Below are 17,902 nucleotides of genomic sequence, written 5' to 3' on the forward strand. Positions count from 1 at the left end.
CAGTAAGAATTTCAAATAACGTGGACTTTAAAGAACAAGATTTCTCAGTGTAGGAAGGGAGCACCCACTCAAAGGCAGAGGCTATTATGACACTTCTCAATTGAGGCTGTCCTAAAGATTCCTGTTAACGTCACAACTGTCTTTCTCTTGACTCATTCGTTCTGAAGAATGGCTAGACAAAGGTCCACCTTCTCCCCGGAGTTTTTACTTTCTGAGTAGCTACCAATGAAAAGAACGACTGCGTTTCTCAAACCACAACTAACGGCCTCCCCTCGGGGCTTTGTTGAAGTTCTTCGTTGCTATATCTCTTTCTTCTCATTTCGGCCTTCAGCCTCCCTGAAGACCCAAGGCCTATGCTGGAGTCAAACGCGACACCCTTTCACCGTGTAAGGTTCCAGCATCCCGCTTTCTAAAACCACATCCAGTGCGTCAGTACCGCTCTTCTCAAGTCCTATTGGCTAAAACCCATGCCTCTCATCGCATTGGGGGCGGGACAAGAGGAAAAAGGCCTTTTCCGGGCGCGAGAGGCCGACGTCACAGCAGGGGACCGGTGGCTTTCCGTTGCTTGGGACTCTGCGTGTTGACTGGTGTTGACTGAGGACCGCTCCGTCGGCGACGCTGTCGCAATGACCATTTGTCAGTTCTTCCTTCAAGGCCGGTGCCGCTTTGGAGACCGGTGCTGGAACGAACATCCCGGCACCCGGGGTGCGGGCGGGGGACGGCAGCAACCACAGCAGCAGCCCGCAGGTGACGCTCCCCTCAATCCTCCGCTGCCAGCTGAGCCGGCAAAGGCCTGGCGTGGGGGCCCGTGCGCCGGGGACCCGGCGTCTCGCGTGGGTTCCCGGTGCTGGGCGTGACGCCGCGCCGGTCAGGTGACCAGGGCGTGCACGCGTCGCGGCCGCCCGGGCCCCGCCCACCTGGCTTCTCACAGTGCAGTTTGATGTTTTCATCTGCAACTTGGGCAAGTCGGTTTTTGTTGAGCAGTTGAGGACCGGGCTTTGGCCCTGGGTGCTAGTGCCAAACAACGAATTTTTACATCAGAAGTATGTATAAAAATACCTTGTCGGTGAATGTCATTGGTTGGGAGAATTCACGTGGGTCGAGCCAGACTCTTCCTTACCGTCATTCTGTATACTAGTCTTTTTCCCTTGACACCGTGAATCCAATTTTTATGACGGTTTTTCCCTCCCCTGAGGGCTAGGCAAGCAACTTGGATCAGAATCAGGACTCTTCATTTGGGACGGTTGCTAACTCTTTTGAAATCGAATAAAAGCTCTATAACCATAACCACAGAAAAATGCACATGCTCTTAAAATTTGGAGTGAAGTGGGAGGGTGGGACACCTGGTTCAGAACCCTTTGGTTTATAGGGAAAAGGATGGGAAGGGGCGCGCATTGACTTGCCCCTTTGGCCTAGGACTTTGTCAAAGCGTTTGTCTACAAGGAGAGAAGGGGCCAGACCTGGAACCAGTAGTACAACACAAGGTTTTAAAGGTTAAATGAATAATTTGATTTTGTTTTCTTAGGATTGGAACTTTGTGCTTTAAGGTAACAGGAGTTCTGTTCCTTTTCCCTCCTCTCATTTAGGATTATTTTCCTGACCCTAGTGTCATTTTTCATGTCTGGGTCATCTTGTAGAAGATAGTCCTTTTATGTCATCCATAGTAGATCTAGTGAAGTATTCCAAACCAAAAAGCAGGACTCAAAATCTGATAAACTTGAGTGTATTTTCCAGGGACAACAACATAATATTCAACAGTCTCTGGAGGCTTGCTGTAAGTGTAGTTATTAGAAAATAAATGTTAAATGAAAAGATTTGTTGGTGAAAAAATGTAAATAAAATTCAACATATTAATGATATATTTAGCTCCCAGAAACAAATAAATACTTCTGGAATTATGAAGCCCAAAATTATGAGGACCAAATGCAACATACCAAAGGAGGAAGTGAATTTCTACAGTTGGGTGATCGCCCAGAGGATTTGGATACCATTAAATCCTACTTCAGAGATCTGGTTCAACAGTCTCCTCCCTTTTCTCTGTGAATTTATCAACTAAAGTTGGGAATGAACTTTCATAACTGGATATACGGTCTCTCATTCTAGTTCTTAATATATTTAATGGCATGTTTATAATTCAATCAGAAAAAAAGATGAATTACCTTTATCTTAGCCCCAGTGATAAGATTTAAGACAAAATAAAAACAGGAGTGAGTCCTATTGGCTTATATTGATACTGATGAACTGAGGCAAATAAACATCTAAGCAAGGATAGAGCATAGAATTTAATCTTTTATTCTTTGTCCAGTTTATTCATTGCTCTTTTTAATTCATTGTCCACGTTTTAGCCTTTTCTTCTATATAAAGCCTAATTGGGGGATCAAAGAATGATAAAAACACAGCTTTTTATCCTGAAGGAGCTTATGATTGATTTAGGATGTCCTGTATTCACTGTCAAATAATTGTTTAATAAGCTTGTGTCATCTGGACTTATTATCTTTATTTTTCTGTTGGTTTACAGTTCTTAATCTCATTAAAGAAAAGTGCAGTTAGACCATATGTGATTTGTTACTACTCCTAACTATGCAAATTGGAAATGAAGATATTATCATTTGAAACAAGAGGAAATGTAGTGTATTGTTAAACCTTTGTAATTTCTAGACATAATAAGACAAAATATAATGAATATTTTCAGGATTTAATAGAGAAGTTGACAATAAAGTTCTTTTATTTTATTGTTTGTTTTAGGTAATAATAGGCGTGGATGGAATGCCACCAGTCAGAGATATTCCAGTGTCATCCAGCCTTCCAGTTTCTCTAAATCCACACCATGGGGGGGCAGCAGAGATCAAGAAAAGCCATCTTTTGGTTCTTTTGATTCTGAGGCTTCAACTAGCCGGAACAGGGGCTTTGGATTATCTGAAAACCCATTTGCTTCACCTAACTGTGATGAGCAGACAGATGAAAAGAAACTTCTGTAAGTGAAAGCCTTAAGGAAATCACTTGCCATTTGCTTATTTTTTTTCCAAAACACTTATAGGATTTTCTTTTAAAAGAAATCTGTTACTAAATCAGAGTAAGCAAAAACAAAACAAAAATCATCCATGATTCTGTCACTCAGAGATAACCATTAGTTTGTTGTGTATCATTCTGGACTTTATTTTACTGAAAAGTATATCATCTTATAAATAGCATACCTAAGGTTAGTCCTGCTTAAGGTCATTATAAATTATGAGTGTTTTACATAGTAATTCAGAACAACTTGTAATATTGAAAGTCACTGACAGCTTCACTTATTTTTGTTTCTAAAATTTTTATTTGTTACCCTGTTCAGACTGACTTTATTCATTATTGTGTAGTATATTCATGCCATTTCTTAAGAACATATATAGTAATATTATGACTGGTGTCAAAAAATGTTTGGCTATCAATAGCATTTCCTTTCAGTTGTACAGATTAGTCTTTTACTTCCCATTACTAAATTAGCATCATTGGTAAACATTTTCAACCATGTACCTTATACAGTTATTTTGCAGTTATTTTGCAAACAGAAACCCTTGAACATTGCTAGGCAAGCATCAGGGGTTTGTTTTGTTTTGAAGTAAAAAACAACAAAACTCATATTTGTTGTCATCCTAAATTTATAACAGTATTCTCCATGATGCCTATCATTTTATTAACTGTCACATTCTGGGTGGGGAGCAACTTTGATTTAGAGCTGAATCAATCTGTGACTTTGCCACAAATTATTTTGGATATGGGTCTGTTTCCCATATTGCAAAATGTAAGAATTAGACAAAATAATCTTCCAAGTCCTCTAACCTACTTTTAAAATATTATGATTCTCTCTCAGTTAAGTGGTAATTTCTGATGTTCCCAACTGAATGATCTTTGATATTTATGATAATGAACACAGAGAGATTAAATTTAGTATTGTGTATTGTGTATTTTTAGTTCTTTAAAAAAAAGTGTGGTATTTATAATAGTTCTTAAGTATATTGGGTAATGATTCATTGAATTGGGAAACAAAATTATTAATTTCTTGACATTTATAATGACAAAATATAATTTGTATTTCTGTAAGCTTATACTTTAAAGAAAATTCTTCAGAAAGTATATATTTACTAGAATTTAAAATTTCAGCCATTGAAAACCACAAACAATAAATTTTACAAACAGTTGAAAAAATTCTTTTTTTTCCTCCAGGGAAGGAATTGTGAAAGATATGGAGGTTTGGGAATCATCAGGACAATGGATGTTTTCTGTTTATTCACCAGTGAAAAAGAAACCTAATATTTCAGGTAACTGAGACATTGTGTTTGGGTGTTTTTGTGTTTTGTTTAATTTGTTTCATTGTTGTTGTTTGGGTCTTTATTTGTTTGGTTGTTGGGTTTTTGCAGTGCTGGGGAATAATCCCAGGGCCTAATTCTTGCTAGACAAGCACTCTACCACTGAATTACACACCCTAGCACAGAAATTGTGTTTTTTAAATACATTCTAAAATTTAAAGCCAGGTATCATTGAACATGCCTGTACTCCCAGCAACTCAAGAACTTGAGGCAGGAGGACGGCAAGTTTAAGAGCCAACCGTGGCAACTTAGTGAGACCCTGTCTCAAATAAAAAAGAAAGGGCTGTCTGGGGGGATATGTAGCTCAGGGATAAAGTACCCCTAGATTCTATACCCATTATTGCAAAAATTAATAGATAAATACCATGCTAAATTAATTCATGACAGACTTAGCTGCTTATAGGAGAGTTGGACATTGTCCAAAGTATCCAAGTATTCTAGTAGAAATGAATAATTTAGAGATTGAGATTGGAGAATGTAATTCCTATGGGAAACAAGGTAAAATTGGAACCCACAACAATTCCAGTTCTATAAACCTACAAAAAGGCTCTGCTTTCTTGATTCCCATGTGCGAAACCCCAGAACCTCCTTGCTGCCTGTAGTGAATAAGAGTCACAAGTCACACATCCTTCCTACCGTTAAGGCCTTTACTGCCTGGTTTTGTTTGTTCTTTGTTCCCACCTTTCTAAGAATACTTATTTTTTATAAAACATTTTGATACCTTATCCTGGAGATAATATTTGAAGATAAGGAGCCTTACTCAGGCTACAGGGATAGCATTTCTTAAATGACCCCTTTTCCATTTTCTTTTGTCCATAATCCTAAACCCTTTCTGGTTAAAACCTACACCACCAGGCTTTCCCAAAGGTCCTGGACCTTTCTTCTGTTGAGGAAGCAGATACTTAGCAGATAAGGAGACCTTGAAATTGGCCCCTCAGAATTATGGGATCTTCATTCTATCTGTCTGCTTCCTCATTCTCTGTGAGAATTGGTATCACAGCACTACTTAGTTATTTATTCTCTTATTCATTTAGCAAATATTTATTGAATATCTTTTGTGCCAGGCCCTATTCTAGGGTAGCTATAAGGTGATAAGTAAGGCAAAAGAGTTATGAAACTTATATTCTTTTTTTTTTTTTTGTATCAGGGTTTGAACCCAAGGGTGCTTAACCATTGAACCACATCCCCAGCCCTTTTTATTTTTCATTTTGAGACAGGGGCTTTCTGGGTTTCAGAGGCTGGCCTCAAACCTGCAATCCTCCTACCTCAGCCTCCCGAGCCACTGGGATTATAGGCATGCGCCACCTTGCCCATCATGAAACTTATATTCTTGAGGAAGTGTTTTAGTCAGCTTTTGCCATTGCTGTGACCATATCTGACAGGAATACTTGGAGGCGGAAATGTTTATTTTTGGGTCTCATAGTTTCAAAGATTTCAGTTCATAGATGGCCAACTCCATTGCTCTGGGCCCAAGGTGAGGCAGCACATCATGAGGAGGGCTGTGTTGGAGGGAAACTGCTGCCCTCATGGCTGCCAGAAAGAGGACGGGGGTGATGGGGCCACAGAAAGAAGAGCCCTTCCAGGGCACACCCCCCAGTGACCCATTCTCCAGCCATGCCCCACCTGCCTACAGTTACTACCCAGTCAGTTCATTCAAAGTAGGATGGACTGATTAAGTTACAGCTCTCAAAGTCTAGTCATTTTACCTCTGAATATTCCTGCATAAATAGGAGCTTTTGGGGAATATCCAAAGTGGAACAGGAAGGAATCAAGAAGGAATGCACATAAGTAGCATAATTTCAGATAGTGATATATTCTTTAAAGAAAATAATAAAGTCAAGCCTTTAACCAGATTAAATATTAATATTTAACTCATACATAAGTTAATCAGTCTTAATCGGTTCAGAATTGAACCTAATGCCCTAAAGCAGTGGTTCTGAAAATAAGGAATATGGATCCTTTAATGGAGTGTCCATATAAAATGTAAGACATTCAGTTGAATTTAAGTTTCAGATAAACAATAATATTTTGTATATGTATAATATGTATTTATGTTGTATATAATTCATATGTATTATATATATTTATGTGTGTACACACAAACCATGTAATATATGGGACATACTCATACTAAAAAAGTATTTGTTAAATGTCTGAAATTCAAATTTAACTGGGCATCCTGTATTTTTATTTGCTAAATCTGGCAATCCTAACCCATAGACCCCTTTATAGGCTATGTAAGTGCAAAACTCTTTCAATAATAATACTAATAGATTAATTGCTATTTTCACTGTGTTGACATTGGTACTATGGGTGCAAATTGATGAGTAAAACCAGTATGCTTGTATCGTAGCATGAATCAAGGGAAAGACAACAAACTACTAGCTGACTATAGTAATCACAGTAAAGAAAAATTTTAAATGCCATTTTAACTTAAAAATGTCCTTGATAAATCAAAATGCAGTGTGTGAAAAAAATTTCTTGATAAAGAGATAAAAATTACCAGTTTTGTTAAATCTTAAAATTGATTGTTACATACAATAAAAATAAATTTTTAAAAAATTGATTGTTACACTTAAGTATACACTTCAAATATTCTATGTGACAAAATGGGAAGCATACATAAAATGCTTCTACCCCTCTCCCAAGTCTGCTGTTTATCTTGAGGGAAGACACTTGTGTGATCAAGTTGTGAACTGAGGTAACCACTTTTTTCACAGACTTTTTACTGGAAAGAATGACAGCTATGGTTATTCAGACTTGTGTATTTGGCAGACATATCCTAAAAATTGATTAAAGTGAGTAAATGAAGTAAGCCTGTAACTTCAAAGAAAACAACTGACAGTATTGTCAGTGATAAAATTCAAGTTTTTAGCAAAAATTAGAATTACTAAATTCTGTCACCTCAGTAATGGCTTCTTAGTACTCAGAATCCTGATGAGATGAATGGCAGCATTAATAAATATGAATTTTTTAAATATTATATAATGATGTGTGCCGACATTTGAAAGTTCTACGTAAGTCATTGTACTAGTATTTTCCAAATAACCAATGTGTAATGTTAGAAAATTTATGACTGAAAATCTTCTCTAAGCACAATATAAACCAGTGGATTTTTAATATGATAGTCCATAAAGCTCTCTAGCATTCTGGGAGTCTGCATTACAGCTAACCTTTAAGAAACAACCACTTGGGCTGTACCTCATTGGCAGAGTGTCTGCCTATCATGTGTGAGGCACTGGGTTCAATCCTTAGCACCACATAAAAATAAATAAATAAAATAAAGGTATGTTGTCCATTTACAATTACAAAAAAGAAAAGAAAAGAAAGAAAGAACCACTTGGGGCTGGAGCTCAGTAGCAGAAAAAAATTTAAAAACCAAACAAGAAAACAACCACTTGCCAAGTTTTGGTGTCAAGTCAAATGTGCACAATTATCTGAAAAAGCCATTCATAGTCTTCCTTTTACTTCCTTTTATTCAAATCTATGTGAATATTTTTTCATATACTTCAATCATATTTTGACCATGAACACCAGCAATAGAAGGCAGTAGAAGCATATTTAAGAAGCTAGCAATGTTCTCTGAAGAGATTTGCAAACAAAACAATGCTGTTCATCTCAGTAATTTTTATTTTGATGGAAAATAAATATGTAACATAAGATTTATTACTTTTAAATGAATTAATACTTCTAAATTTCTCAGTTTTTATTTCAAATGTGGTAATTATCCATATATGTAACCCATACAAACAAAAGCTTTCTGGGGTCCTTAATTATTTTTAAGAATATAAAATGTTTGAGTTCTGTCCTTCATCACCCATTATAAATAATGAATTCGCTGGGTGCAGAGTCACACACTTCTAATCACAGAAACTTGGGAAACTGAAGCAGGAGGATTATAAGTTTGAGGACAGCCTGGGCAGCTTAGCTGTACCCTATCTCAAAATAAGAAGGGCTGGAGATATAGCTCAGTGGTCAAGTACTCCTGGGCTTAATCTCCAGTACTGCAAAAGAGAAAGAAGGAACTTTTTCTATGTATCTAGAATAATACTCCTTTTGTGCCACCTTGCAAAAACTAAGAAAATAGTTACTCAGATCATTTCTGTGTTCTATGGTTCAGATGAGGAACTCTGGTTGAGTATGGCTGGAAAGAATAAAGAGTAGTTAGTGATACAGTGTTCCTTTTCGAGTGGCTATCTATTCATAAGGGTGCAGTATTGGGTCTGAGCCCTGAATGAAGAAAAGTACCCATTACAGGAAGATTGGGGTAAAACATTCCTGGCAATGCAGACTACAGTGGGAACAAGGTTGGCACACGAAGACAGACCTGAAATTATTGGAGAGTAAACAAGGGAAAGAGTAACAAACATAAAACCAGGTAGCCCGGGCCAGATGATGGACAGCTATGAAGAGCTTTAAGCAGAAAATGGGTATGGACTAATTGAAAAAGCTCACTCAGGCTACTACATGAAAAACATGGTTTGTTGAGAGTAGGGACATACGTAGAGGCAGAGAAACAAATTAGGAGATAATTGCAGCTGATGAGTAGAGTTATTAGCAGTGGAGATAAAATTGGAGTTCTGTTTTGGAGCCTCAACTGACAGGAAGCTGATGTATTAGATATGGGTAAAGAGAGAAATGCAATGATTCCTAGGTCTTTTTGGTCTGGGGTAGATTATGTTAGAGTTAGTGATATTTGGGTTGCAAGGAATTTTCTGTAGAAAATATACTGAGCTTTTTTTTTCCTTTCTTAATAAGTTTTCCCAATTTTAAAGTTATAGCTATTGCCGTAGAAAACTTGGAAAGTATAAAAATATAGTAAATAAAATAAAAGTCATCTGATGTCACAAAGATAACAACTGAAACATTTTAGTGTATTTCCTTCAAAACATATATACATACACACATACTTTGTGTGTGTATTAGGATCATAATCTTCTAGTGTTGTACTACATTTGTTTTTGTTTTTGTGCTATGTGTCAAACCCAGAGCCTTGCAAGTACTAGATGCTAGGCAAGTGCCCCTCCATGAACTTCATCCCCAGTCCAGTATTCTTTTTTGTTTTTTCTCTACTATAAAAATACTGGAATGAACATCCTTATACATACATTTTTGTTTATATATGTAACTATTTCTTGAGGTTAAATCCTAGTTACTTGTATTACATGTCAGATATTGTGAACATTATTAAGGCTCATGATGCTTATTGAGAATTTCACCTCCAGAAAACTTGTACCATTTTAATCCCCTTAACAGCAGTTTAGGAAAATATCCACATCCTGAATAACAATAAATATCCATTTTTTTATTTTTGCCATTTCCATAAGTAAAGTATTTTATCTCTAGTTTAAGTTGTAGTTTTAAATTTAACTTTAGTGGTTAGGGATTTAGCTCAGCGGCAGAGCACTTGCCTAGCACGCACAAGGCCCTGAGTTCAGCCTGAAAAGAAAAAAATAAATTTAACTTTGTTTATTCACTGGTTATTTGAATCTTTTGTGAATTGCTTGTTCTTCTTTGCCCATATTAACTTACTTTTCTTATTTACTTGTAAGAGCTGTTTACACATTAAGGATGTTAGTTAGCTTTTCTCCTGTCATATGTTGCAGTTACAGTTTTCCTATTTACCATTTGCCTTTTAATTTTATTTATTGTAAACAGAATTTTTTTAGAATGAAGTCTGTGCATATATATATACATATATATATACATAGTATCAGATCTTTTATTTTTCTTCAATTCCACTTACTTTTTTTAAAATTTGTTCTGATTAGTTATATATGACTATAATGCATTTTGACACATTGTATACAAATGGAGCACAACTTCTCCTTTGTCTATGCATGGTGCAGAGTCCCACCCATGGTGTAATTGTACATGTATATAGGATAATAATGTCCATCTCATTGCACCATCCCTCCCATCCCCACACCCCCTCCCCTTCCTTGCCTCCCCTCTGCCTCAAAGTTCCTTCATTCTCCCCCCAACCCCATTATGGATCAGCATCACTTATCAGAGAAAAAACATTCAGCCTTTGGATTTTGGGGTTTGGCTTATTTCGCTTAGCATGAAATTCTCCAGCTCCATCCATTTACCTGCAAATGCAATAATTTCATTCTTCTTTAAGGTTGAGTAATATTCCATTGTGTATATGTACCGCATTTTCTTTATCCATTCATCTGTTGAAGGGCATCTAGGTTGGTTCCATAGTTTAGCTATTGTGAATTGAGCTGCTATTAACATTGATGTGGCTGTGTCATTGTAGTATGCTGACTTTAAGTCCTTTGGGAATAAACTGAGGCCACTCCACTTACCTTTAGAAAATTCCTCCCAGTTCAAAAGATAAAAACTATATTTTATTCTAATTTTAGACTTTATTAAACATTAAATAGAACATAAGCTTTGAATTTTTTCCTTATGATTTTGAAAATTTTCTGATAATCAACTTTTAACATTTTCTTGTCTAGTACCTCTAGCTTTTCTATCAAAATTATTGATATTTATTTTAAAGATTCCAATTGATTCCTCACTTCAGGTTTTACAGACATTTCACCAGAGGAGTTGAGGCTTGAATACCATAACTTCTTAACCAACAATAACTTACAGAGTTATGTAAGTCTGTTTCCTGTTCATCTACCTCAATAAAAAATTGGCTGTCAGTTACTGTTTTCCATAATGGCTTGCTTGTGTTCTGGCAAAGTTAATGGAGACTATAATTTTTTACAGGAAAGCCCTTTTTTTCCCCCACATCCTAAATTTTTTTCTTTGAAAGTGATTGATTATCTAAAATGATGATAGTATATTCTGAATATGGTAATTAGAAATATTATGATTTTTATTTTAAGTCACCCAGCATTCATTCTCAGAAATCAGACCCTTTCATCAATTGACAAGACATTTTTTGAACATCTATTAGGTGTAGATTCCATGATGAATGCTAGAAGAACAAAGTTAAATCAAGATGCCATCTATTAAGTTGGGTCAGTAGTATAGACTAAGTTGGGAACCTGAAGGAAATGGTATGTTTTTCTGTTATGATCATGCATTTCAACTAGTATGTTTATTCACCTTTCTCCAAATATAACTAACTCTGTGTTGCTAGCTCTTGTGATTAATCAAGTGATACAAGGGAGTTGGAGATCAGGAATAGGCAACTAGAGTTGGAATATCTTTGGCAAATAGGAGCAAGTCAATGCAGGTTTTGCAAGTTAGGCACCATAAAACTGTTACAAAGATTTTTGTGATTTTTGGCAAACATGTGAAGTTGTTATTGAAGAAATTCGCTTAAACACTTGAGTTACTATGTTTTTGTCTTCTCTCCTCAGCTAAATTCTATCCAACAGTTAATAAATCAGTGGAGGAATAGGATAAATGAACTGAAAAGTCTAACTACCTCTACTAAAGTAGCTTTGGTGAGTATTGAGAGTTTTCTCTAGGGAAGTATCTTAATCGCTTTTTTGTAAAGGATATTTCATCTTGGATTTGGAAAGCAAAGCAAAATTCTCTATCAAGAATTACGATGCACATTCTCAAGATGATATTTAGAGTCAAGGTCCTGGAATTGTTTTCTCTATGTTTCTCAGAAAAGCAGGGATAATTATGCTTCTTTAAAAAACTAATTTTAGGTAGAGTTTTTAACTTTGGTAGTACTAGTTTTGAAAATTGGGAAATATTACATAAATTCAAATATTTAAAGTTTCTGTTTAAAAAGAAATTACTTTGAAAAATCATCTAAATGCACATTCAGACTAATGTATAATTTTGTGACTAAAGGACACTGACCTTATCCTAGGCAGAAATGGAGAAATCTTTTCTCCAAAGATGCATGACCCTGACTAGACTCTTAGTTACAAGCTAATTTCTTGGGTCTTTCAGTTACAATGACATTTGAATTTTAGTAGACTTCTAGGAAGAATTCTGTCTGTAAGTGAGAAGTGGGCCACCATCACTATTCATGAGAAGTGATGGAGAAAAGATAATTGAGTCCAAGGAACTGCAGGGTGGGAAGCTCCCCTTTCTTTGCTAACTTCCTAGGGCTCCTCCATCGCTGATTTGGTTACGTCCATCCTCAGCTGGCTTAGCATGTATCAATAGTTTATTACTTCTTTTTCATGAGTGGTAGAAACCAAAAGAAGAAAAAAAGTACATACTGTAAAAAAGTGCTTTGTTTTTATGAAACGAAAAAAGACACACCTCATCTATAGTGACAAGCAGATGAGTGGTGGTGTGGAACCAGGAGTTGGGAAGGGACAAAGGGAACTTTGAGGAGTAACAGTAATGTTTTGAATCTTGGTGATAATAGTGGTTTATAAGATTGTCAGAACTCACAGAAATATTTACATAAAATGTATAACATTTATTTCATGTAAATTATACCTCAATAAAGTTAATTTTTTAAAATGCTATTGGGGCTTCCAAATGAGAGAAATTATATCTGATTACTTTGATTAGGAACATGTTAGGGGGGAAAGAGTCTGAAAAGTTCCTTGAAAAGGGGATTAAGAGCCAACTGCGGGGATTAAGAGCCAGCAGCTCGAGAGGATCACAGGTTCAAAGCCAGCAAGGTGCTAAGCAACTCAGTGAGACCCTGTCTCTAAATAAAAAATAGAAAGTAGGACTGGGGATGTGACTCAGTGGTCAAGTGCCCCTGAATTCAATCCGTAGTACTCCCCCAAAAAAGTAGGGGGGATTAAGAATTTATTTATCAGTTAGAACTGTGCATGGTGGCACACACCTGTAATCCTAGCAACTCAACTCAGGGGCAGAGGCAGGAAAAATGCATGTTCAAGGCAAGCCTGGGCAACTTACTAAGACCTTGTCTCAAACTAAAATTTTAAAAAGACCTGGGGATGTAGCTTAGTGGTAGAGCACCTGCGGTTTTAATCCCCAGTACCACAAAAAAAAAAAAGGAAAGAAAGAAAAAAAGGAAAAAAGATGCCAGAGATAAAAGAGCATAAAATATATATATTTAGGGAGTAGGAAATGTTCAATGGATTTATTGGTAAGCTTTCAATAATATAATTGTGAATCTACTTAAGTTCAAGCATTAGAGTAGGCTGAGTATCCTCTAAAAGTCCTTTGTATCTACATCTAGATTTCTTAATAAATGTAGAATCCAATCTTATGATATAGACACTAAAATGTATTATTAAACATTATTTTCTGATTGGAATATGTACTCATTGTAGATATCTAGAAAGTATTTAAAAAAGCATTAAGATTTTTTTAAAATCATAATTTCTCAGCCAGAGATAATCATTTAACTTTTGGGGATTTTTTGTTGTTGTTGTTGTTGTTGTTTTCTTCTTGTTGTTTGTGTGCTGGAGTTTGAACCCAGGGCCTTGCACTTGCTAGACAAATGCTCTATCATTCAGCTAAATTCCCAGCCCCTATTATTGATTTATTGATGTACATTGTTTTCTATGCATATTTGTATTATTATTAGTTTATAGTATACTTTATACAATATTTTATCTTACTCTTTCAAACATTCCATTATGGGCATTTTTCCACGTCAAACATTTAACTTCATACTTTAAGCGTAATTTCAAAAATTTAATTTGACTGTAAAGTGTATAGAAAATGTAATTGAGAAGTATTTATCATCACTTTATTATTTTTGCATGCTGTTTTTAAAGCTCTCTGATGATGGAATAAATCACACAGCACCTACATTTGGATTTGGAATTAGGCCAGCAGGAACATTTGGATCACCGGGTAAGTGATGAAGTACTGCTAGACTTCACTGACTCAGAAAAGTAGAATTTTGTAGGTTTCAAATGATAAAGCCTGAATTATCATTTTAAATCACCCTTGCCAGATAAAGGAAAACTTTAAAGAGAGATTTTGTTTTTTTCCCATTCCAGAATTTGTGATCATAATCATTATTTGCTTTGTATTCACAGTCATGCACTCTTAAGCTGGTAGCTACAACCAAGAACCAAAAATTGGTTCATTCTGCTTCTTGCTCTGCTAGTAAATTATAAGAGGCAAGGATAACTAATTAGGGAAAATATTTTATTTGGGTGGTTTCTGTAAACAAGGGACTATAATTCTTGTACATTATTTTTCATCTTTGCTGTTTCTTTAAGCAGTCTGATGTGCCATGAAATTATTTTAATATTATTTCTATAAGAATTGTTCTTAAAGTGTTCTTATAAGATTAGTTGTAGGTAGAGTTCAAAATATTACTGATTTTTAAGTCCTAATGCTGACCTGACAAGTAAGTATTTGAACTCCACTCTGGATGGGTGGGTATCAGTGAGAGTTGTGTGATTTATATTTCTGTGCCATCAAATACAGGTGACAGTATCAATTGTGCAGTTCTGCTGTTTAAATTGGAACTATTGGCCTCCTTGTCCCTAAATAAAAGGACTACTTTGTTAATTATTTTATTAAATTAATCTATCCTAATTTTTAAAAATTTGGTTCAATATTTTTCTTGTTAAATGATGTTTAAAAAAGAAAAACTGGAAATTCTTTTAAATAAATAAGTAAATAAATCACCCTTGCGAATTTTGCCACCTACCATGATGGAGCTTCAAAGATCTTGGCTCATCAAGCATTTGTGAAAGACAGGCCAGAATGGGTATGTTCTTTGAAAGACACTACAGCTTAGGTTTTAGAAGTACATTTTAGGAATGTTTCTCAAGGTTTCACAGGAATACATATCTATGGTAGCAGTATCTTTGAGAACTTTTTTGTCACTATATAGCTGTCAAGTGACAATTCAGGTAAGACAGGTGGCAGCTTAAAAGTGTAAAGTCCACTGCCCAGTCCCTGAGATTTCTGTAGGGCGAAGGTAAATCACAGTAGCAGAAACATCAGGAAAATAGGGGTCAGTGTATTTGTCCTAACCTCATTTTCACTTTTTTCTTTTTCTGTTTTTTTGTAGGTTTTCTGGTGAATAATAGCAGCAGTGATAGTGCTCAGAATTTTAGTTTTAAAACAACCCCTGGATTTGTCACTGCCTCTTCTGGAAGCCCTTCAGTGTTTGGGAGTCCTCTAGCATTTGGAGCTCTAACCTCTGCCAGTTCTGCCACCTCCACTTCCACTCCAACTTTTGGATTTGGGAAACCTGAAATCACATCTGCTGCTTCATTTTCATTTAAAAGTCCTGCAGCCTCCAGTTTTGGATCACCTGGATTTTCAGGATTTCCAGCTTCCATGGCAGCGGGCCCTGTTGGAGCTCCAGTGGCCCCAGTCTTTGGAAACACCAGTTCTGTGGCTGGTTTTGGTAGTCCCAGCTCACATTCTTACACTGCCTTTTCCAAGCCATCTAATGACAACTTCGGAGATAGCAGCTTACCCACCTCTCTCCCATTCTCAAATGTCGTCATCACCACAGATAATGTGTTATTCACACCCAAGGATCAACTAACAGTAGAAGAATTAGAACAATTTCAATCTAAGAAATTTATTCTGGGAAAAATTCCATTAAAGCCACCACCTGTGGAGCTTCTAAATATTTAAAAGGGCGATTTTAAATACAGAAAAGAATGACTTTTAAATAAGAGGTTTTTTGTTTGTTTTCACAGTACTGGAGTTGAACCCAGGGCCTTGTGTGCTAAGCAAGTGCTTTACCACTGAGCCATACCCCCAGCCTTATAATGGCTTTTGAACTTGTCCTGAGTGGTTCATATAAAAGAGCAGATATAGATGCATGTGTGTATATACATATACACACATACATATATGTACGTATATACACATTTTTGAGGAATGTGAACTTTCAATAATAACTTTAGGGATTTTAAAGTTTAACATTTTTTCCTTAAGCTTAAGTAGAATATATCAAAAATATAAATAAATAAATACATAATAAGCAAGGGAATTTTTTTTTGGATTGTAATTATGAACTGAAAAAAAAAATTGTACTGAATAATATTCTGTCCCACTTTACTGTCTCACCCTTTAAAGTTGGTGTGTGTGTGTGGTGCCTTTTCGTGCTAGACTAGACCTCTTATCTGTTCCTCCCTCACTGTTTCCAGTTCCTTTTCTCTTACCCTCTGAGGTAAGAGAAAGGTTCAGAAGCAAGACGAGGACGTTCCAGCTGGATTGACGGTAGCTGCCTTCTTTACTCCAAGCCCCATTCTTTGAATTCTGCCTTTTCACTTTTGTCTCCTTTTCAAAGGGATCATTGAAAGTCTTCAAGAAGTAAGACATCTTTTTAAGAAGGATACTTTTAACGTATGAAAAAAATTAATGACTTTTTCTTTCCCTTCAAAGATTAGTTAAATTATTACAGAAGAAACTCAAAAGGTCCAAAACTTCATTGATGCTCCTGAAGGGCAAATTAAAATAATGAAATGCCTCATCATGTTCATCCACCTGGTAAAAATGAAAATCTGACAATAACAAATATTGGTGAAGGTGTAATATAGAAACTCTCTTGCTATCAGTGGAAGTGTAGATTGTTGCAAGTACTTAAAAGAGCAGACTGGCAGCATCTAATAACATTGAAGGTGCACATCCTCTACAACCTAGCAGTTCCACTCCTATGCAAGACCTTGCTCCTCAAAGTATGGTCCTAGGACTAGCGGCATCAACACTACCTGGGAAGTTAACATATGTGAAAAGCCAGGTCTTACCCCAAACTTAATGAATCAGAGACTGTACTTTAGAAGGACTAATCAAATGATTTGTATGCACATGGATGTGTGAGAAATTTGCATATATGAACAAGGATATGTACAAAAATGTGCATAATATTGTTTATAGTAGCAAAATGGAAACAACCAGAAGTCCTTTCACAGGATAGCAGGTAATCTGGTATGATGGAATGCATCTGTATACTCATGAAAAGTATAAACAACCAAAATGAGGCAGGTGCAGAATTATATGTATAATATACTATTTAAAATGCAAGTTATATTATTTGTGGATACTTACAACATAGGAATAGCAGCATGGGAATAATAGGTTCAAAATGGTATTTACCTAGGTTAGGGAGAAAAATGAATGGAATCTGAGAGGTATAGACAGGAGGCTTTATATGTGATCTTTTTAAAATGCAACTTAAAGCTTTATATGACTATGACAAAGTTTAGCAGTGGATGATGAGTACATAGTTATAACTATGTTATTTTCTGTACTTTTCCATATGGCTAAAATATGTCTACAAATGTTAAAGATTTTAGAAAACAAACACTGCCTTTTCTGCCTCAAAATGTGTATTAAGTAGCTTTCTGATTCCTAAAGTGATCACTGTGCATTGACTGACTGTTTTGTCAAATTGTATTTAAGTCTATTGGATTATACATGGCACACTGATGAAGCTTGTTCAAATACTGAAGCCCAGAAGCAAAACTGCTCTGGAGAACATTTGGCTATAGTCAAAGAAATTTTAGGATACACATTCAGGTATTTGTGGACAAAAATGAAAATTATATTTGATGAACTGTTTAAGGGTTTATATTTGTTTCATTACACCAGACAAGGAAGATAATGTAGAATCAGTATGTTAAGTATTTACCTTGAGGGTGTTAACAGCCACATGTCCTTAAGCAGCTAGAAGTCCAGCCTTGTATCCTTGGTCATTGCTCGTGCAAATAGTATTC

The 17,902-nt window shown here is 35.9% G+C and overlaps 1 protein-coding gene across 2 annotated transcripts; it reads left to right on the top strand.

The window, feature by feature from the left end:
- The first annotated feature begins 494 nt into the window (after nucleotides 1–494).
- Nucleotides 495–16,275, top strand: NUP42 (nucleoporin 42). 2 transcript variants are annotated; one of them, XM_079150580.1, is made up of 7 exons: nucleotides 495–747; nucleotides 2,746–2,974; nucleotides 4,204–4,298; nucleotides 10,879–10,955; nucleotides 11,669–11,755; nucleotides 13,982–14,060; nucleotides 15,238–16,275. In XM_079150580.1, exons 1-7 carry the CDS (start codon nucleotides 627–629, stop codon nucleotides 15,813–15,815), a joined length of 1,266 nt encoding a protein of 421 aa, XP_079006706.1. In that variant the 5' UTR covers nucleotides 495–626; the 3' UTR covers nucleotides 15,816–16,275. The 2 variants fall into 2 exon arrangements, with proteins under 2 accessions (XP_079006706.1, XP_079006707.1); XM_079150581.1 differs by lacking the exon at nucleotides 495–747 and adding an exon at nucleotides 758–1,043.
- The last annotated feature ends 1,627 nt before the right edge of the window (nucleotides 16,276–17,902 follow it).

This window comes from Sciurus vulgaris, assembly GCF_902686455.1.
Source record: "Sciurus vulgaris genome assembly, chromosome: 8".
Taxonomy (NCBI): domain Eukaryota; kingdom Metazoa; phylum Chordata; class Mammalia; order Rodentia; family Sciuridae; genus Sciurus; species Sciurus vulgaris.